Source organism: Oncorhynchus keta, chromosome 4 (assembly GCF_023373465.1).
Source record: "Oncorhynchus keta strain PuntledgeMale-10-30-2019 chromosome 4, Oket_V2, whole genome shotgun sequence".
NCBI lineage: Eukaryota > Metazoa > Chordata > Actinopteri > Salmoniformes > Salmonidae > Oncorhynchus > Oncorhynchus keta.
This window is the reverse complement of record NC_068424.1, coordinates 38,844,371-38,867,690: the sequence shown is the minus strand read 5'-3', so window position 1 is coordinate 38,867,690 and position 23,320 is coordinate 38,844,371. Positions and strand designations below refer to the sequence as shown.

General features: G+C 45.1%; 1 protein-coding gene across 1 annotated transcript in view; it reads right to left on the bottom strand.

Moving 5' to 3' along the window:
* Window positions 1-23,320, bottom strand: part of LOC118374690 (zinc finger E-box-binding homeobox 1-like) — a 91,154-nt gene that overhangs the window by 9,027 nt on the left and 58,807 nt on the right. Inside the window, exons 2-7 of the mRNA XM_035761173.2 lie at window positions 17,314-17,469; window positions 7,582-7,740; window positions 6,215-6,417; window positions 5,838-5,943; window positions 4,929-5,371; window positions 2,886-4,238 (exon numbers count right to left, since the gene is read on the bottom strand). Of these exons, the coding sequence (XP_035617066.1) occupies window positions 2,886-4,238; window positions 4,929-5,371; window positions 5,838-5,943; window positions 6,215-6,417; window positions 7,582-7,740; window positions 17,314-17,469 (2,420 nt within the window). The remainder of the gene's footprint in view (window positions 1-2,885; window positions 4,239-4,928; window positions 5,372-5,837; window positions 5,944-6,214; window positions 6,418-7,581; window positions 7,741-17,313; window positions 17,470-23,320) is intronic.

Here is a 23,320-nt window from a genome sequence, read left to right as displayed (position 1 = left end):
CAAGTGCAGTCGCAAAAACCATCAAGCGCTATGATTAAACTGGCTCTCATGAGGACCACCAAAGGAAAGGAAGACCCAGAGTTACCTCTGCTGTGGAGGATAAATTCATTAGTTACCAGCCTCAGAAATTGCAGCCCAAATAAACGCTTCACAGAGTTCAAGTAACAGACACATCTCAACATCAAAAGTGTTCAGAGGAGACTGCGTGAATCAGGCCTTCATGGTCGAATTTGGTCAAAAGAAATCACTACTAAAGGACACCAATAAGATAAAGAGATTTGCTTAGGCCAAGAAACACAAGCAATGGACATTAGACCAGTGGAAATCGGTTTCAACCGTAATGTCTCTGTGAGATGCAGAGTAGGTGTACGGATGATCTCTGCATGTGTAGTTCCCACCGTGAAGCATGGAGGAGGAGGTGTGATGGTGCTATGCTGGTGACACTGTCTGGGATTTATTTTGAATTAAAGGCACACTTAACCATCATGGCTACCATAGCATTCTGCAGCAATACGCCATCCCATCTGTTTTGCGTTTAGTGGGACTAAACATTTGTTTTTCAACAGGACAATGACCCAACAAACCTCCCGGCTCTGTAAGGGCTATTTGACCAGGAAGGAGCGTGATGGAGTGCTCCATCAGATGACCCGGCCTCCACAATCACCCGACCTCAAACCAATTGATGGTTTGGGATGAGTTGGACCGCAGAGTGAAGGAAAAGCAGCCAATGCTCAGCATATGTGGGAACTCCTTCAAGACAGTTGGAAAAGCATTCCAGGTGAAGCTGGTTGAGAGAATGCAAAGAGTGACCAAAGCTGTCATCAAGGCAAAGGGTGGCTACTTTGAAGAATTTGTTTAACTACATGATTCCATGTGTGTTATTTCACAGTTTGGTGTTTTCTCTATTATTCTACAATGTAGAAAATAGTAAGATAAAGAAAAACCCTTGAATGAGTAGGTGTGTCCAAACCTTTATCTGGTACTGTATGTAATATAGTTTTTACTGTTTTTAAGTATCAATTCTAACAGTAATACAGCAATGGAGAAGCCTGGAGAAGTAGTTTCATTGTCTGATTAAAACAGCAAACAAAATGTGCAGGACAATAATACAAAACAAGTGATATGGAGCTAAAATGAATTTATAACTGATTTAGTTTTAAGTAGTTCATTGGTGTGTCATTATGTTTCCCAGGAAAAAGAGAGTATCAGGAAGGGATGGTGTAGGTAGGCTGACTAATACCACTTCCTGTTTATGGCTCTCAGGGAATCATAACCTCGCCATAACAATTTCACAGTTAATCTTTTACTGGCTGAGTGAAAAATACCATCATGATGACATCATCCCACCTTGGTGTGTTGGCCCTGAAAACCAGTCCTTACCCTCATCATGACTCATCAATGGTGAGTAAAAAAAATTCATGAGCGTAGGCTACGGCTGAGTTGCAAATGGCACGGCATCCTATTCCCTTTCGACAAGGATCCATACAGCTCTGATCAAAATAGTGCACTATATAGGGAATAGGGTGCCATTTGGGACACAGTCAACAACTTTTGAGTATTCAGCAATGAGACACAGAGAGAAAGAGGAAGTGTGGCAGGCAGCAGCATCATTAAGGAACTGATATATAATAGCTTTATGTACAGTTATGGGTTTTAACAAGTCATGCTCTATGCCAATCGACTTAATAGTTAAGCATAATGCAACAACAAGTCAATGGTGAGACAGGAGGCTGGGCGTTTAAACAGATTCCTACAGATCAATAGGTCTCTACAGTAAGTGCTGCCTCATGTCTTCTGGCTGGGTGACAGCAGCAGCAGCTCAGGTCTATGCCCGGGGAGTGATGTCTCTCACACATCTATCCATCATTATGGATTCATTACATGTCCTGGCTCTGACTTTACCACTGTATTAGAGTTTGCTGGCAGAATTCAGCATTTTCTGTATAATGTAGAGTAATTTATTAGGCCATTTTCCTCTGTTGTATAGCATTGTCAAAACATTTTGACACTAACACTTTTAGTCATTTCACATTTTGAAATGTTTGGCAGTATACTCTAGCATGAATACCCACTTAATATCATTCTACTATTTCTCCCTACATCCCTGAGAGAGAAGGGAAGAGAGAGAGAGTGAGCGAGAAGAGAGGAGAGCGAGGTCTTCTCACTAGAGTCCTGTCCACCTTTCCCCCTCTCCTCCTCCTCCCAGCGCAGAAACAAAACAGTTCATCACAGGAGACAGACAGTGGTGCCAAAACACCACCGCCTCCACCCAGAGCTATACAGGAGAGAAATTCATTCAGCTGGGAGAGTTCCCAGCTCGATAGGTGGAGCTTAACCTTCTCAGTATGGCTGAGCTGCAGTGGAACAGAGCCAAAAGAATTGATGCACTAAAGGGGCAATAGACTGACTCCTGAGTGTTGAGGCCTTGTTGTTTCACTCAAAACAAATAAGACACGGGTAGAATGAAAAATAGGAGGAATGATTACATCTCAGAACTTCCCATTCTTCCAGCACCTCCTCCCTCACTAAACCCGGAGCCAAGTCAGGGGAGAGACTTAAGCAAGAGAACATGATTCTCAGTCATGCACCTGCAATACCGATCATGCTAGACTGTTTCCATATAACAGGGTCATTTTCTCTAACCGGCAAACACATTCAAATACATGTAGTGAAGGCCGTACACACACAGCAGATGATTTCCTTGCAACTGACTGAATAAGAGCATCTGCTATGTAAATGACCAAAATGTAATGTAAATGTAAACTGCTGCTTTCTCTTTAGGGGTCTAAGCTGGGTTACTGTAAAGAACTTTGTGACTGTTGCTGTGAAAAGAGCTAAACGAATACATTTAAATTACGGATTGATTGATCCACTGATTTACAAACCTTGATGCCGTTGATCTGCAGTGTGGTCTTCTCCTGTGTCTCTGTCCCTGCAGGGCTGCTGGCTGTAGCTGTAGTGGTATAGGTGTAGGCCAACTGTGGGATGAGGATAGTCTGGTTGTTATTGGTGGTGAGCGCCCGGAGACAGGGCACACCCGTGCTGCCCTGATCAGTGATGGCATAGATGGTCCCGCTGGGCAGCTGAGTGGTCATGATGCTGATTGGGTTGGCACTTTGTGGGCCTGCGGTGTAAAAGGACAAGGTTTGGCTCGTCATGTGGTGGCCTGCGGCGCCGGCAGAGAGCGGAAGTTCTTTCTTGGTTGTGCACGTCTTCGTCAAGTTCAGGGGTTCGTCCTGATGGGAGTAAACAGTGGCTTGGTAAGAGGCCGTGGTGGCAGCGGTCTCCTCTCGGAGGGGCTTTGGTAGCGACAGGTCCAGCGGGACCTCCGTGCTGTCTGAGGAGGAGGGCTTGGCTGGGACGTTTGGCCCGGTGGTCAGGTTTAGTGGTGTAGGGGAGGCCGGGCAGGGCCCAGAGCCGTTAACCTCAGCCGGAGTGGCCTCAGCTGGGCTGGACTGCATCAGGGTGGGGCTCTCTGTGTTCTGCTCTGATCTTACTTTAGGGGACACAACAATGGCCCCATGACACTCAGACAAGGGCCCTTCTTCCTCAGACGGAGGGGTCGGGGCCCCTAGTGAGACCTGACCGCTCTGCATCTTGTCAAACCACTTCTTGACTACGTCGGCAGGCAGGCTGACCGAGTCGGAGATCTTGCTGAGCTCCTCCTTGGTGGGCTCAACATTTAAGGCGAAGTAGGCCTTGAGGAGGGACAGAAGGTTCTTGGGCTGGTCCCCGAACCCCTCAGACAATAATGAATCGATGGCAGACTTTGATTTGTCCCCATTGATCCTGAGGCCTGAGGCTTTCTTACAGTGCTTGAGTGTGTGGAGAGCGTCCAGACCATTGGGGCACTCATTACAAAGCAGGCAGGTCTTAGTAGTCTCCTCTTCCATCTTCTCCTCTTTGCTCCTGGGGGGCCTGCTAACTGTCAGGTCCTCTGGGAGTTTCTGCTGGGTCTTGCTGGAGGGCTCTGTGGCAGCCTGGGCCTGGCCTGGTGTTGTAGCCAGGGTCGGGGGCTCCTTTTTCAGGTTCTGGGCAGTGAGCTGGGTCTGTGTCTGGCTGGGGTCCAGGCTGTAGTTGATGATGATCTTGGTGGCGTTGCCATCCTGACCCATAATGGGCAGACTGATGGCTGAGATGAGCTGCTGGTGAGGAACACCTGTCGCCCCCATGCCAGTCCCCGCTGACTTAGCATTGTTCTCCAACATCTGTCTGATCATGTTACTGTCCACCGCCACCTTCAAGATTAAGATGAAAATGGTTTGCGCATTGTTTAATAAGTCATTGTACAAATAGCAACAACAAGCACATTTACAAGTATTTCATGAATTCAAAGTTGTATTTTGGTATTATATTATGATAGCCATTAACTGTTGCAAAAGCAGCAGCTACTCTTCCTGGGGTCCACACAAAACATGACATAATACAATACATTAATAGACAGGAATAGCTCAAGGACAAAACTACATCAATTTAAAAAAGGCACACGTATCCTACATATCAATACATATACATACAAACTATCTAGGTCAAATAGGGGGGAGGCGTTGTGATGTGTTGCTTTATCTGTTTTTTTAAACCAGGTATGTAAACCAGGTATGTTGCTCATTTGAGCAATATTAGATGGAACGGAGTTCAATGCAATAATTGGTCTATATAATATATAATATAATATATAATACTCTTGAATTTGTTCTGCTTTTGGGGACTGTGAAAAGACCCCTGGTGGCATGTCTGGTGGGATAAGTGTGTGTGTGTGTCAGGGCTGTGTGTAAGTTGACTATATAAACCATTTGGGATTTTCAACACATTAATGTTTCTTATAAAAAGAAGAAGTGATACAGCCAGTCTCTCCTGTACTTGAATTACAGATACATCACTAAATACAGAGTACTATTTTTAATCCGATATACAAATTCACAAATCACCTTCAAGACGTTCTGTAGGTCTGCCAGGTTGATGCTGATCGGAGAGACCAGGCCCATGCTGGGGAGCATCACCGCCTGCACCGCGCCCTGCAGTGGAGCAGCCGCACCCCCGTTGAACACCCCTCCTCCGTGACCGTTCACTCCTGCTGCCCCCGCTGCTGGAGACACTACCATGGGCTTGTACTCGTAGTCCATTGGCTCGCTCTTGATCTGGTTGAGGGGTAGCTGTTCCTGCAAGGGTTTGTCTCGGGTCTGGGTGCGTGTGGTGGAGGAGGGCGAGGCGGGCATGGCTGGGGATGGGCATTGGGAGGCCTTGGCGGGCAGGGGTCGGCCGTTGACTGCTGAGATCACGCCGATGCACTTCTTACTGCTGATGTGGGAGCTGTAGGAGCCGGAGTGGGAGAAACGCTTCTTACAGTTGGAGCACTCGTATGGCTTCTCTCCTGTAGGGACAGACACATAAACGCACACGCACCCGCGCGCACACACACACAAGACCTCCATTAGGAGCAGAAGTAAATGAATAAACCTCCCAGGGAAAAAGGGTCTAATGCATTTCAAAAATGCTTAAACGCTGAGGTAATGGCACCATTGGGAAATACTCTTTAATTGTTGGCCGGCTCGCCAACGCAAACACAATTATATCACATTAGGACAGAGCACAATGCTCTGAAACTCAATCAAGGACACATAAATACACAGAGTTACTAAACATAAATATTTGTTTGACGGAAACAGAAACATCTGGGCGGATGGCGTGGCCAATAGTAACTAACTTCTACAATTACCCCAACGCTTTTCCACATTAAAGAATACATACGCACATACACAAACAAACACACACACACACACACACACACACACACACACACACACAGGGCTGCCATGGTGACTGAGGGGTCCACTCACCGCTGTGGATGCGTAGGTGCTCCTTCAGGTGATGCTTGTACTTAAATGCTTTTTCACATTCAGTGCACTTGAATTTTCGGTTGCCCCCCGACTGTGTCATGTGCCTCTGTCAGACAAAGGAAGAAAGGGGAGAGGGGATGGTCAGTCACACAAAAATTCACTTTGTACTAGTAAAAATGTATGCAAGAGTAACATTGGACAATGGCCCCAAAAAATCCAATCCTGGGAAATGAAATGTTCAAAATGTCTAAAAAAAATTGTTATGAGGGAATACTGATCAACACCTACTTTCCCACTTCCTGGGTTTTTCACATCACATGACCTTTTATCTACATAATCTTCATACACTACATATCTAGTGTTATGTTACCAGGTACCTGGTCTCTGCCAGCTTTGTGGGCACTCATGTGTCTCTCCAGCTGAGTGCGGTAGGCGAAGGTGTAGCTGCACTGGGAGCAGCTGAAGTTGTCCTCGCTCTTCTCGTGGCGCAGCTTGATGTGCTCCTTCAGGGACGTGTAGCGCTTGTAGCCGCGGGCACAGTAGGGACAGGTGAGGAGCTGTGAGAATGCATCCGGAGTGCCTGGTGGGGGAGGAGAGCGAGAGGAAGGGAGCATGTAAGCGAGCGTGTGTGTGTGTGTGTGTGTGTGTGTGTGTAAGGGAGTGTGTGTGTAAGAGAAGGGGGAGTGTGTGTGTAAGAGAAGGGGGAGTGTGTGTGAGTGAGTGAGTGAAAGAAGGGTGTGTGTGTGTAGTATGGAAAGGGGGCTAGTTTGTAGAGTAATCAGAGGGTCAATAGATAGTAAGGGTCATTTGATTATGATTATTGATAGACACAGGAGCTCTGGACTGTTTTCTCTTTTAACCTATTTCACCAGGTACTAAGCGATCCTCTATTAAGACTCACAGTTTCCACACGAACTACATGACAGATGCAACATACTCTCACTTGCATTCAAGCGAGCTGGATACTGTTGGTAATTCACTAATAACATAGTGGGTGTTGTAAATGTGCAATCAACGGCACTAGTATACACGAGTAATGTCTTTGAAATATTGGAACTCTAAGCCTATGTCTTTCTCTAAAAAAACATCCACTGGTTTCAAATGAATGCCCAATCCAATAAAAGTCTGCTGGAGACACGGTAGAACACGGTGCGAAGACATCATGCACACCGGGCTCCAGTTCCCCAGGGTTGTTTCCTACTCCAGTGGGTCCCACACAGGTAAAGTATTACCTGTTAACAGGTGATGTATTAAGCCTCCCTACTGGCCACACATAATGTCTCTCACACACACATTATCGCCCAGGTACTAGTGAATCATCACTGACACAGGTGTGAGACATTTGCTCAGGTGTTGCTGTTTTCAAACTCTCTGGGGATGACAGGTAACAGCCAAAAGCTCTTAGGCCATAAAAGCCCAGTCTGTGTCCATTCACAGCTGTGTGTGTGCCTACGTGTGTGTGCGTGTGTGTGTGTTAATGTGGGGGGAGTTAACACCTTTAGAGGGAGATACAGAGGCCCGAACAACAAATCAAGGTTTTGCCTGGAGGCAAACCTGTAGGGGATGGGGGGTGCTACCCCTGCCCTGTGCTGAGCTTGACTCAGAGTGGAATCTATGGCTAACCTGTGTAACTATTTCATGAAAACTGGTACTTTGAACCAGTACAAAGCAGAGGAGCGATGAAGTGAGGTATGTTGTGTGTGTGTGAGAAAGGTGTGCAGGTGAGGTGTGTTTCTATCTTTACCATTCTCGTCATGTCCGCTGGCCTCGGGCGTCCCCTGGCAGGGCTCGTCCTCAGGGGCTTCTGGGTAGATGATGGTCGTGTCTCCCTGCTGTAGTATCTCCTCCACCAGAGCATCTGTACTGCCGTCATCCTCCCCATCAGAACCACACTCCTCCCTCGCTGAAACACAGGGACAGGCAACTATTTGGACAAGAACATGAGGAAAGGGACATCAAAAATCCTCTCCATTGTTATAAAACATCACAATTGTAATACATTATAACTGTGACCTACAACTCGGTGAGTTAGTACATCTGATGTATTCCTAGAATCAACCAATCCCAATGCAATAGACTTCAAACATAAACGCCTCACTGCCTCCTCAAACCCCAGGCCGAGATCAACCTCCTCTCTGGATAAGAAAGAACAACCTGGCCACTGTGGGAACTAATATCCTAATACACCAGTAAATGAGATTCGTTATCAGGGAGCATATTCTCTCCTCCGCATCACATTTGCTGCCGTTGCGCCACTAATGAGGGCTAATTAAGGAGCTAAATAAGGCTGTAGGAAACAGCATAACTCGAGGACACATTTAGGAAGTGGAACGCTTCCGTCTCTCTGCTCGGCTTCGCTTCCTGAAGCACGTACACAACAGGGTATAGCGTGTCAGCAGTTAAAACAATAAAGAAATACACAGAGTTATTATCATTATTACTAACCCTTATTTTACCAGGTAGGTTGACATAGTAGGAACACATTCACTTTGACAGGAAGTGAGAGAGTATGATTATAAAACACCTAACGGCATTGTTTACCTCCCTAAAGAGAGACAACTTTTATTTACTGAGCAGATGTATCAGTCAAGGGGAATTTAATTCTCCTGTTAGTTTCTTAAGTGTCAAGGTTTTTCCGAGCGTGTAAAGAGCTGTGATAGTGAGACCCAGCTGTGTGTTGCTATGTCAGAGGGGAGCTTGTACGCTCCGTGACTCAGCCAGGCAGGCCCAGTAAATTCCAACAGCCCTCCTACTTAACAGGGCCCATCCCTTGGCTGGCTCTCTCCTAGCTCTCTCCTGTGCACTATAACAGTGATGAGACAAGGTGAGAAATGGACTGTTCCACTACACGGAACACACATCCCTACGCCAACGACACGGTACACACACACACACACAGTTACTGGTTACCATGGTTATTAAACACATTCAGCCGAACCTCCTCCATCCCGCCGCCTCACAGCAAAAAAAAGGAGAGGGAGGAGAAGGAGAGCGAGTGAAAGTGGGTGTGAAGAAAAATCCAGTGGCCAACACAGTGTATGTAAGAACGAGAACCAGAGAAAGAAAGCAAGAGATACAGAGGGGGAGAAAAAGAGAGATGTAATCATCAGGTGCTGAGAAAGTCTGACTGCAGGATTATATCCACCCTCAATATAGGATGGAGGGGGAGAAACAGATGAGTGCCTCCCAACCCTCACATTAAGCCACAGCGTTACTTCCCATGGCCTCAATGGATCCCTCACTCTCTCCCTCTCAACCATTCAGAAATGTCTTCAGTTTTTCACCGTTGAGCTAGATTTGTAAGATTTCATTTATCTTGCAGTTCAATGTTCTTCTAATACCATTAAGCAGCTAAATAACAACCTATTTCAACAGTCACACATGTTGCTGTTTTCTGTATCTACAGTCCACTACCCTGGCCTGATTTACCTGATCCCTGCCTCACTCAGGGTCTCAGAATGATGTAACAGCCTACATCTCCAACACACACACCAACCCGGGAGACTGAATGTAGAGTGTGTGTGTGAGATAGGGTTGCTCTGGCGGTCGGCACCTTGGTGTTACAGGTCTCTGGTTGTTACGGTTACGGCCCCATTCACCGTCTCTCTCAGACCTCTGCTACAGTAAATAAGAGCTGAAGGCCACAAGGGTCAAAGCCAGTCAGGCAGTCTATGAAAAGTCAGTTTATCAGCATGTTTCAACATGGCCAAACATGACACATGGACGTGAACTCACTGAAGCATGAGTGAAAAACTTGGACAGGTTCTGGAGTTATCTGACTAGACTCTAAAGAAGATTTATAAAACATGTATTTTGTAATTGTCTGTGGGAGGGCTTGCAAACTATTACAGACTACAAAGGGAAACCTACCAGACGAGCTAAAAGGCTTTTATGCTCACTTTGAGGCAAGCAACACTGAAGCATGCATGAGAGCACCAGCTGTTACGGATGACTGTGTGATCACGCTCTCCATAGTAAATGGCATATATATATATATATATATATATATATATATGAGCAAGACCTTTAAACAGGTCAACATTCACAAGGCCCCCGGGGCCAGACAGATTACCAGGACGTCTACTCAGAGCATGCGCGGACCAACTGGCAAGTGTCTTCACTGACATTTTCAACCTCTCCCTGACCGAGTCTTTATTACCTACATGTTTCAAAAAATATATATATATTGTTTTAACCTTTCTTTAACTAGGCAAGTCAAGAACAAATTCTTATTTTCAATGACGGCCTAGGAACAGTGGTTGTAATACTGTAAATGTAATACATGTGAATATAGTGGACAACTGTTTTTTGACATGAACATTTCAGCTCAACATGTGAAAACAGCTATTTCACATGTTTTTTGTGTGTTTAGGTACGTAATAAAGTGGCATGGCGTTGAAAAGCAAGTGATACACTGTTCAAGATAAAATATTGTAAACATCTTTAATCAATATGATTACATTTGACATGATCACCTAGACCTGATATTTTAATATTGACCCCACCTAGGATTTTAACTCAACATCTCTGAATTTGTGTTAGACTGAACTTTCTGTTGTGCCACAAAGTCTGTAAAATGTTTAGAAGCGGCGAAGGCTGCTGAGGGGAGGACGGTGCAAGTGGAATGGCATCAAACACATGTCAACCATGTGTTTGATGTATTTGATACCATTCCACTAATTCCGCTCCAGCCATTACCACAAACCCGTCCTCCCCAATTAAGGTGCCACCAACCTCCTGTGCTCAGAAGTCCCCTACAGATTCACTACCTATAATACATCTCTGCACTTAGCAAAGAGTGCCATCTGCACTTCTATTTTAGTTATCAGTTAATCTGACTATTCTTTCATCATTGATTTAATTTACTTATTTCAGCAATTTGAGTTTTTGTGTGTGTATAGTTGTCTAATGTTGGTGGGGGATATGATTCTGTTTCAATGTTACTCCTGAATCAATATGATAAATATACCATTTTTTATTTTTCACAAATCTGAGATTTACTTTGAAGTCCAAAGTGTAGGAATCCAAGTAAAATGTGTTATTGATATGGCGTCGTAGCAGGAAGATCAGAATACCGTGAACCAAAAAGTTTTGAGTTCAAATCCCAGGTGAGGACATGTTGAATAATAATTGCTGTATAAATAAACATACACAATGTAATTGTGTGTGTCAAATATATCAGTTGAAAACACTTTGACTGCGTGACGTTCCGGGGACATCCTAACGACTCATTTATATTTGCAGGGCATCACCTGTGTAATCTCATGTGAAAAATATCCACTTGTGAAGTGTTCCAAAACCACATGGTTTCATGGGAAATATTTTGTTACGGTAAGAGGCTTGATAGAGAGTTCATAAAGTGACGGCCCACCATGGCCATCAGAGGAGGCTGGTAGAGGAGCTATAGGACAACGGGCTCATTTTAATGTCTAGACTGAAATGGTACCAAACACATCAAACACATGGAAACAACGTGTTTGACTCTGTTCCATTGATTCCCTTCCAGCCATGACAATGAGTCCAGTCCTCCTATAACTCCTCCCACCAGCCTCTAATGGCCATATTCACAATTCCTGGAACCGAGCTAAAGATTTGCATTGATTTAGTCTCGCATTGCCACTCTTCCAAGTCTCATTCCTTCAGCAAATGTTTTATTTATTTTACCTTTATTGAACTAGACAAGTCAGTTAAGAATAAATTCTTATTTTCAATGAGAGCCTAGGAACAGTGGGTTAACTGCCTTGTTCAGGGGCAGAACGACAGATTTGCACCTTGTCAGCTCGGGATTTGAACTTGCAACCTTCCGGTTACTAGTCCAACGCTCTAACCACTAGGCTACCCTGCCGCCCCAAATAGACCACCTTAGTCCCTGTGCCCAAGAAAGCGAAGGAAACCTGCCTAAAAGACTACTGCCCTGTAGCACTTACATCAACACCATCATCCTGGAAACCCTAGACCCATTCCAATTCGCATACTGCCCCAACAGATCCACAGATGACCCAATCTCAATCGCACGCCACACTGCCCTTTCCCACCTGGACAAAAGGAACACCTATGTGAGGATGCTTTTCATTGACTACAGCTCAGCATTCAACACCATAGTGCCCACAAAGCTCATCAAGAAGCTAAGGACCCAAAACACCTCCCTCTGCAACTGGTAGGCAACAACAAATCTGCCATGCTGATCCTCAACATTGGGGCTCAGGGGTGCGTGCTTAGTCCCCTCCTGTACTCCCTTTTCACCCACGACTACGTGGCCAAGCACGATTCCAACACCATCAAGTTTGCTGACGACACAACGATGAGACAGCCTATAGGGAGGAGGTTAGAGACCTGGCAGTGTGGTGCCAGGACAACAACCTCTCCCTCAGTGTGAGCTTCCTGCCATTCAGGACCTATATACTAGGTGTGTCAGAGGAATGGCCCAACCATTTGTTTTTACACTGCCCCTACTCGCTGTTTATTATCTATGCATAGTCACTTTACCTACATGTACAAATTACCTCGGCTAACCTGTGGGGGTACAGCACATTGACTCCGTACCGGTACCCCCTGTATATAGCCTCGCTATTGTTATTTTATTGTGTTACTTTTTATTTTGTACTTTAGTTTATTGAATAAATATTTTATTACCTCTATTTCTTGAACTGCATTGTTGGTTAAGGGCTTGTAAGTAAGCATTTCACGGTAAGGTCTGCACCTGTTGCATTCGGCACATGTGACAAATAACATTTGATTTGAGTCAGTATTAAAACATCCCCACCGTGGGGGAATTCTCTTTCCCAACTGTATTTAATTAATTTATTTATTTTGCTCCTTTGCACCCCATTATTTTTATTTCTACTTTGCACATTCTTCCATTGCAAAACTACCATTCCAGTGTTTTACTTGCTATATTGTATTTAATTTGCCACCATGGCCTTTTTTGCCTTTACCTCCCTTCTCACCTCATTTGCTCACATTGTATATAGACTTGTTTATACTGTATTATTGACTGTATGTTTGTTTTACTCCATGTGTAACCCTGTGTCGTTGTATCTGTCGAACTGCTTTGCTTTATCTTGGCCAGGTCGCAATTGTAAATGAGAACTTGTTCTCAACTTCCCTACCTGGTTAAATAAAGGTAAATAAACTGCTTTTGGATTATAATTGGATTATAATTGGATTGTAAGACTCGTATGAATCTTCTGCCTACTCCTGCTTAATATAATGTTTGTGTCATCGTTGCCAATCAACTGCATTATACTTTAAAAACACTTCAACCAGTATAAATGCCCTTTGGCTAACTAACTAGCATACTAGCTAACAACTACTGCATCCAAAATAGGTATTTTGCAAAAATACCAACAAAATATAATCTTAGCGACTGTTCAAGCAATAATCAAATCAACATTGTAAGCATATGAGAACCCCAAAAAGCGTATGAGAACCCTAAGCGTATGTTTAGAAGTAATAACTATGTACATCTATGCTATGCTGTATGAGAGCAGATCGGGAACGGCAGCTGTTTTCCCCCATGGTGGCCGTTGTTCAGGGACTACTTGTTTATTACGTGAATAGCGACCTTGATCCTTGATATAAAAATCCCTTTCCCTTGTTGTGCTTAAATAAAGAGTTCAATTCTAGCTTACGCTAGAAGGCCAGAATCATCAGAACACCCACACACTATCTCTGTAACCTGATACTGAGGGGTCCCATGAGCCTAACTATACAAGACGACCACATCAGCATTTCCTGTCCTGGGTGAGCTGGACTCACCTTTGACCCCTACTTCCTGTGGCCGTGCATCCTGCCCCTACTAGGTGTCTTCTATCGGGGAAGGAGAGGGGGAGCCAGCATGTCTCTGAGATAAGCAGTGAGTGATAGACCCAGTCTGTTAAAATAATCTTGAAACAACAGGATGGAAGCCAGTGGGATCTGGGATGAATGTGAGGTTTATCTTATCTATGCTCGGGATGATTTACTTAACTTAACTTCAGTATTATCAGAGAGTCAGTCCCTGAGTATCCACCACACAACTTTCCCAGTGCTCTCTCTCTCTCTCTCTCTGTCGGTTTCCCTTTCCTTTCCTGTTCTTCCATGGTGTCTTAACTTACTGACTGAGAGTATCATGACTTAAGCCCTACAGGAATTTATTATGTGCTCCCCAATGCCCATGACTCCTGCTGTAGCTATTATCCTGAGTTAGGGCATTCAAATGTTTTATTGAGACTCATCTTCAGGGGAAACGCATGGCCCATTGCAGACGAGCTATTAGGTGAACAGCAGTGACCAGACAGAAGGAATTTACTCAAACGAAATCATCATACTGTGTATCGACCATATGACGTGAGCACATGCCATGCCTAATAACACGCTAATCTTACAGCGTGGAAAGAACTCTGTATATTTCCATAAGGCAGGTCAGTTAAACCTGGGTTTCATGAGATCATTGTATTAGTTCCCTCCACTGACTATATATTAGTGGCTACCTCCTAGTATTAAACCACACATTCTCCTTTCCTCTCCTCCCTACCCGTTCACTCTGAACTGAACAGAGAATACTGTCATTAATGAATCAGTAATGGAACAAATCCCACCTCAATACATTTTTTTCACCTCTCCTTGGTACATAGAATAATCCGGCCTCTTCATTGAGGTGGTGGGTAAAGGCAATGCTTTACTCCAAGGGCTGTGGCAGTACTACAGTGGATATTCATTTAGAACTAAATGAGTAATGACAGTGAGCAGGGGGCCAGTGATACCATATGATCAGGGGGAATGATTCAGGAAGAGAGGGGGAAAACGGAGGGAGGGAGCGAGGGGACTGCAGCAGAGTGAAAACCACGTCAAGGCTTTAATTTGAGCGAGCGAAAGATGAGTGGGTGGCTGCAGCTTTCAATGGTTACGCCGACCTGGAGTACCGACAACTGTTTTCCAGAGAGAGAGAGAGAGAGAGAAGAGAGAGAGAGAGAGAGAGAGAGAGAGAGAGAGAGAGAGAGAGAGAGAATGGGTGTGGAGGTGTGTTGGTTTTAAAAGGAAAAGGGCTGAGACTTGCGTTATGTTTCATCAGTTTATTCCCACAGAGCTGGCGTTTATTAGAGAGAGAGAGAAAAGGAGAGCGAGAGGGACGAGGAGAGAGAGTGGAAGACGAGCAGGGAAAGAGGGAGAGAGAGAATTAGGAGGGAGAAAGGAGGAAGGGAGAAGGAATGTGCCTGATCGGGCATGGATCTGGCCAGCAGCCAGCTTTCTAAAGCCTCTGCAATTTAAGTAGAACTCATGCTTTTGAAGTGTTTAATGTTCACAGAGACCAATGGCATTCCTCCCCAACTTCCCCTTTAAGAGGGACGATGCAGATAGACGGGTGGATATGGCATAATAGTGATATCAATGACCGCAGGATCTGTCTGCAGAGTAGGCTACAGTATGTCAGTCAGGTGTGAGACAGCTGTTGGGAGCTTAAAACTGTCTGCATCACAAAAATAATTGCTCAACTCTGTTCTGTATTGGCAGCTATGCTGATTACCTCTATCTAACCATGAAGAACATTCTGTCCTATAAGTCTGTTTACATACATAGTCACCATGATCTAAACACAACTCTGTCACATCACACTGTGTGAAATAACCTGTCCCTTCCATGTCATCCACTAGCTAACATACTTAGTAAATGTCACCCACCCGCACATACCATAGCTAAGACACTGGGCAAACTGAACCAGCTCCAAACAATATAATCAACGATCCAAATCAAACAGCCCCGCAAATGACCTGTAACATTGCATGTACAATGCATTCAGAAAGTATTTATTTCGTTACAAAAAAATGTCCTCAATCTACACACAATATGCCATTATGAACGATGCGAAAACGGGTTTTTAGAAATTGTATTAAAACATTTTTAGAAATGTATTGAAAAAAGAAAAAGAAAAAAATGTAATTTACATAAGTATTCAGACCTTTTGCTATGAGACTCAAAATTGAGCTCAGGTGCATCCTGTTTCCATTGATCACCATGGAGATGTATCCACAGCTTGATTGGAGTCCATCTGTGGTAAATTCAATTGATTGGACATGATTTGTAAAGGCACACACTTGTCTATATAAGGTCCCACAGTTGACAGTGCATGTGAGAGCAAAAACCAAGCCATGAGGTCGAAGGATTTGTCCGTAGAGCTCCAAGACAGGATTGTGACGAGGCACAGATCTGGGGAAGGGTACCAAAACATTTCTGCAGCATTGAAGGTCCCCAAGAACACAGTGGCCTCCACCACCAAGACTCTTCCTAGAGGTGGCTACCTGGCCAAACTGAACAATAGGGGGAGAAGGGCCCTGGTCAGGGAGGTGACCAACTACCCAATGGTTACTTTGACAGTGCTCCAGAGTTCCTCTGTGGAGATGGTTGTCCTTCTGGAAGGTTCTCCCATCTCTGCAGCACTCCGCCAATCAGGCGTTTATGGTTGAGTGGCCAGACGGAAGCCACTTCTCAGTAAAAGGCACATGACAGCCCGCTTGGAGTTTGCTAAAAGGCACCTCAGACCATGAGAAACAAGATTCTCTGGTCTGATGACACCAAGATTAAACTCTTTATGTTGAATGCCAAGTGTCACGTCTTGAGGAAACATGGCACCAACCCTACGATGAAGCATAGTGGTGGCAGCATCATGCCTTGGGGATGTTATTCAGTGGCAGGGACTGGGAGACTAGTCAGGATCGAGGGAAAGATGAACAAGCAAAGTACAGAGAGATCCTTGATGAAAACCTGCTCCAGAGCGCTCAGGACCTCAGACTGGGGCAAAGGTTAACCTTCCAACAGGACAACAACCCTAAGCACACAGCCAAGTCAATGCAGGAATGGCTTCGGGACAAGTCTCTGAAAGTCCTTGAGGGGCCTGGATCCCCATACAACATGACAGAGCTTGAGAGGATCTGCAGAGAAGAATGGAAGAAACTCCCAAAATACAGGTGTGCGAAGCTTGTAGCGTCATACCCAAAAAGACTTGAGGCTGTAATCACTGCCAAAGGTTCTTCAACAAAGTATTGAGTAAAGGGTTTGAAGCTCTCACCATGGCAGGTCTATTTTGGAAAGCTGAAGGTCTCTACCCTGGTGGCATTGTCCTGTTTAAAGACGGGGATTCCTGTCTTAGAATTAACCCTGCAGCCTGTAGTACCCGTTTCATTTCAATGTATCACAGTTACACGGTAGGTAGAGCCCGGTCAAGGTACTAGGTATCCTTTATTGACATCACCTTTACTGAGTTCAGTACAAGGAAAAATCAGTAAATCGGTACATCAGTAAACGCTCAGCAAAAAGCACACAGAGAAACAGACACGGAGAGAGGGAGATGGAGATCTGTGTGTGTGTGTGTGTGTGTGTGTGTGTGTGTGTGTGTGTGTGTGTGTGTGTGTGTGTGTGTGTGTGTGTGTGTGTGTGTGTGTGTGTGTGTGTGTGTGTGTGTGTGTGTGTGTGTGTGTGTGTGTGTGTGTGAGACCATCACCTTCATCCCAGCGGTCTCCGTTGTGATCTTCACTGGGTACATTGCTGTCACAGTCAGCCCCGTCTGCCAGACTCCCGTCCTCCTCCACAATGTGCAGCTTGTCCTCATCATCTGAATCTGAGCCTGGGGCCTTCACTACATTACTGTAGTTGGTTACTGTGGGCAGAGAAAGAGGAGAGGGCTTGGTCATTTCACTGTCTATCAACCGTTAATATGATAGAAATGAGACGTGATTTAAGACAATGAAGATGGAAGGTGCTGTATTGGATGAGAGAATGGTCCCCAGTAAGCCAACTAACTGACCATCATTAACCGGTCAACAAACGGTTACATTTTTTCCAAACAGTATAATGACGTGGCCAACAGAAAAAACGATCAGAGATCTTCATATAATGATGAGATGCTTATGTTTCTGCCTTAACAATGGGAGTCGTCTGAAGGCAGGAAGGCAGGAAGGCAGGAAACAAGCTTAGGCCCAAAATAAGCCCATAGAAACGCATTGGACATATTTTGGACATATTTTGGCGAGAGTGAAACCTCTCACTTCGCCTCTTCCTCTCTGATACATACAGTACATGCATGCATACACGGACTGGACATTTTTCATGAAGAGCTTAATGGAAACATGCAACAATAGCAAGCCTACCGTCTTACAGGCAAAAGGCTATAGTCTATTATTGAACATTGCAACTCCTGTAATGAAGCAGCTAATGAAACGTTATTTCTTTCAAACATTTGCCAAAATGCAGTTTGCGGGAAACACAGTTCTAAACAGAGCTCCTAATGCCGGCAGTTCCAAATGTGACAGAGATGAAAATCTATAAACCATAAGCATGACCGGTGGTCAAATGTATTTTCAGGCAGCTAACCGATTAACGGTTAACCATGAACAGTCTCCAGTCTTGGAATATAGTCAATTATGCCTGCAGATTAGCCAAATCTAGACCGAAAATATGCAAACAAATGAAATGCAGGCTAAAGCCAAAGCATGTCATTACTAACAACCAAGGAAACAGAGCACTTCTGAATGGTATCTTCTCGACACAGGGCGGCTTTTCTCAAACCACCTCTCTAAATTCAGTATTTTTCTCCTGGAGGTGCCCATAGCCAGCGACATCCATTCCATTTCAGCGATAGTTTACACAGTGGAATGGGTGATAAGGGAAGTGGCCTAAAGTCTAATTGTCTGTGGTATGCTAAGGTACGTGCTAGCCTAGCCTAGCATCGCACACTGACACTATTATACAGCAGGAGAACAGAGCGCTCTGTGAAATGGTTATGTACGGCTTATGAATATGATCTGTATGGGTTATAAATATGTAATGACGTGTTCAGACCCATAATCGGATGTACAGTAAAGGGAAATATTCATATATTGAGACTCATGTGCTTACTAATAGCCAATGGCCTATATAAATAGCTTATAGTCAACATAACCTAATCCAAGGCTGACTCCATATTAAACCTTGAACTCTCCCCTCCTCCATCCATGTGTACATCTTTACGTCTACATTATTACTGGCAGAGTGAGATGTGTAAGGGTCTCTTTCTCTGTGTGTGTGTGTGTGTGTGTGCTACAGAGTTAGAGCGCTAAGAGAGCCTCAGTCTACAGAAGTGATTATTAGAGACATACATAACACTGATGCTCTACAGCAGGTGGGTGTGGTTGCTTGTGAGTGCGCTAGTTGTGCGCAGGTCAGCTGTTTGTTCACCCACACCTGCCCGCAATTGCTAATAATCTATCAGCAACTACCTGATTATATGTGATAAAGTGAAAATCTGAGGCCCGCACCTGACCCTAACCCGCTAATATAGCAAATGCTCTATAGGCTACAGTCAATTTCAATTTTTTTTTTTTACAGGAAAGGCAGTTTTTTTTGTTGTTGCCTGATTTAGATATGTTTCTGCTTATAATTTCCAACATTTAGATAGGCTATTTGTTAGTCAACTTGTCTATAATTACATACATGCAGTTTCTAAAATGTTGCCCTAGAAGACTAAATAAACCCTTACTCACCAGAATGTAATAAATCGATAGAATTGAATGCTTCAATCTAGTTGACAGCGGTAAAGATATCTCTGTCATCTCTGCTTCTTACACAGAGCAAAGGTGTTAAGGGACCGGGAATAAAATGCAATAACAAAACAAACAAAAAAGGTTACGTGCAACATTTTCAAATGATCGGTTGTAAGGAAATAGAAAGTTGTGAAAACAAACCAACATGTTTCTGATTTCAGTTCGGCTTGGATGCATATTTTAAGTGGTTGAAATAATATCAGCTTTTATGATGCTGATATTGATGATGAAACCGTGGATGATGGCGGCATTTGCACCAAACTGAAAGTGCGAACCACCGCATTAAACCATGAAAAGAAGTCTGGAAATATGGCTGAATATAAACAGTGCAGTTATTCCCTCTTCAAGGCAATCAAACAAGCAAAATGCCGGTACAGGGACAAAGTATAGTAGCAATTTAACAGCTCAGACGTGAGACTTATGTCTACAGGAAAGCACAGACTACAAAAAGAAAACCAGCCACGTCATGGACACCAACGTCACACTTCCAGACAAACTAAACACCTTCTTTGCCCGCTTTGAGGATAATACAGTGCCACCGTTGCGGCCCACTACAAGGACAGTGCCCCCCTTCTCCTCCGTGGCTGACGGGAGTAAAACATGTTAAAACTCGCAAGGCTGCTGGCCCAGACAACATCCCTAGCCGCGTCCTCAGACCATGCACAGACCAGCTGGCTGGTCTGTTTACAGACATATTCAATCGCTCCCTATCCCAGTCTGGTGTCCCCACATACTTCAAGATGGCCACCTTTGTTCCTGCACCCAAGAAGGCAAAGAATTTAAATAAACGACTACCGACACGTAGCACTCACTTCTGTCAACATGAAGTGCTTTGAGAGACTAGTCAAGGATCATATCACGGCCACCCTAAACCCACTTCAGTTTGCATACCGCCCCAACAGGTCCACAGACGATGCAAATCAATCGTCATCACACTGCACACTGCCCTATCCCTTCTGGACAAGAGGAATACCCCGCCCTATGCAATTGGGTCCTGGACTTTCTGAAGGGCCGCCCCCAGGTGGTGAAGGTAGCAAGCAACATCTCTACTTCGCTGACCCTAAACACTGGGGAGAGCTCATACTCCCTATTCACCCACGACTGCGTGGCCATGCACGCCTCCAACTCAATCATCAAGTTTGCAGACGACACAACAGTAGTGGACTTGATTACCAACAACGACGAGAAAGCCTACAGGGAGGAGGTGAGGGCACTCGGAGTGGAGAAGGTGATACGTTTTATATTCCTCGGCGTACACATCACAGAGAAACTGAAATGGTCCACCCACACAGACAGTGTGATGAAGAAGGCACAATAGCGCCTCTTCAACCTTAGGAGGCTGAAGAAATTTGGCTTGTCACCCAAAACCCTGACAAACTTTTACAGATGCACAATCGAGAGCATCCTGTCGGGCTGTATCGCAGCCTGGTACGGCAACTGCACCGCCCTCAACCACAAGGCTCTCCAGAGGGTGGTGCGGTCTGCACAACGCATCACCGGGGGCAAACTACCTGCCCTCCATGACCCCTACAGCACCTGATGTAACAGGAAGGACAAAAAGATCATCAAGGACAACAACCACCCGAGCCACTGTCTGCTCACATTGCAACCCTCCAGAAAGCGACGTCTTTACAGGTGCATCAAAGCTGGGACTGAGACACTGACAAACAGCTTCTCTCTCAAGGCCATCAGGCTGCTAAACAGTGATCATTAACTCAGAGAGGCTGCTGCCGACATTGAGACCCAATCACTGGCCACTTTAATAAATGGATCACTAGTCACTTTCAACAATGCCACTTTAAATGCCACTTTAATAATGCTCACATATCATATATTGCTCATATCATATGTATATACTATATTTTATACGATCTATTGCACCTTGCCTATGCCACTCGGCCATTGCTCATCCATATATTTATATGTAGATATTCTCATTCACCCCTTTAGATTTGTATGTACTAGGAAGTTGTTAGATTACTTGTTAAATATTACTGCACTGTCTCAAGGAGTTAATATTAAAGGTATGTGAGAGGTTATGTCCAGATTCCAGTTTCCATTAAACCCATCTGAACAGTAGGCTACAGTCCCCTTGACGTGCCATAGACCTATTTGAAATCCCGGTCTTGTGACTGTTGAATTTGTATAGCACCTCACAATCATCACACATAACATTCTCTTTTACCACTTCACCAAAACATTACTTTTATGTCCCTCCTTTGGTCAAAAATCTATTTCGCTGCTTTTCTCTGATTTAATTAAACTCCGACATTGTCCCTTTTGCCTCCGTGGAACAACTAACTTTTCTGCCCATTCCAAAAAGCTTTTGGTGCGCGTACGGTTAGGCCCTAAAGCTTAGGCTTATGCACTAATGCCAGATAGCCTAAAAGAATGAAGAAAAAAACCAAGAATGATACATTTAGATTTATTAAGGTATTGTTTGATCTTTATTCATCCGCCACACACCTGCCCTTCTTCCACACAATCGCTAATGACCCTTAATCCACCCGTACCTCAAATACAACCGCGGGGACTGCGGGTTATACGTCTACATGTGCATCACTAGTGTGTGTGCTATTGAGCTTCACAGTCATGGGAGTAATCATACTTCACACTGCCTCTCGTCTCTTTTCATTTCAACCTGTTTCACCTCTCTCTCCCACCTCTCTCTCTCTCTCCCACCTCTCTCTCTCTCTCTCTCCCACCTCTCGCTCTCTCTCTCCCACCTCTCTCTCTCTCTCTCTCTCCCACCTCTCGCTCTCTCTCTCCCCCTCTCTCTCTCTCTCTCTCTCTCTCCCTCCTCTCTCTCTCTCTCCCACCTCTCTCTCTCTCTCTCCCACCTCTCGCTCTCTCTCTCCCACCTCTCTCTCTCTCTCTCTCTCTCCCCCTCTCTCTCTCTCTCCCCCCTCTCTCTCTCTCCCACCTCTCTCTCTCTCTCCCACCTCTCTCTCTCTCTCTCTCTCTCTCTCTCTCCCACCTCTCTCTCCAATATCTCTCTCTCTCCTCTCTCTTTTCCACCTGTGGTCACCCCCTCTCTCTCTCTATTCCACCTGTGGTCAACCCCTCTCTCTCACTTTCTCTTTCCATCTCTTTTTCCCCAGCTCTCAGCACTGTGCCTCTCTCAGGCCAAATCAATTCTCCTCTGAGAGGCGCCCAGTCAGCAGTGGGCTCACGCTGCAGCGCCAAAACACAGATCACACACACTACACAACCACCCCCACACACTCTCTCCCCAGCCCACACTCTCTGGCTTCATCGCCCACATTTACATTAAGCTGATTTGGTGGTTCTCTCTTTCCTAACCCCACTCCATCTCTCTCTCTCTCTCTCTCTCTCTCTCTCTCTCTCTCTCTCTCTCTCTCTCTCTCTCTCTCTCTCTCTCTCTCTCTCTCTCTCTCTCTCTCTCTCTCTCTCTCTCTCTCTCTCTCTCTCTCTCTCTCTCTCTCTCTCTCTCTCTCTCTCTCTCTCTCTCTCTCTCTCTCTCTCTCTCTCTCTCTCTCTCTCTCTGGAGCATAGTGGTGGATGATGATAATGTAGAGATGCGGCAGCCTGTGGCTGGGGAATGATCTTCTGTAAGAATAGTTCTGTAGAGCTGAGAATCACGGGGGGGGGGGGGTTCGTTTTCTGCATAGAGTACACATGGTTGATATTCACAGAGACTCCCCATAGGCACACACACAGCTCAGGAAGAGAGGGATGGAGGGAGGTCATTATATGGAGTGTGTTCCCAGGGTCAACACGGCTCTGCATCTGCAGAATTCCACAGCTACAGTATCATCAGGAGACTCATCTCTCTGTCTATCATCTCTCTGTTCTCCCTCTCTTTATCTCCCCAACCCCCACCCCCACACTCCTGTCAGGCTGAGTCAGGTGATGTATAGACCCTCTGGCTGGAGTAGTAGCCGCAGTGCTGAGTGACTCTTCAATCTG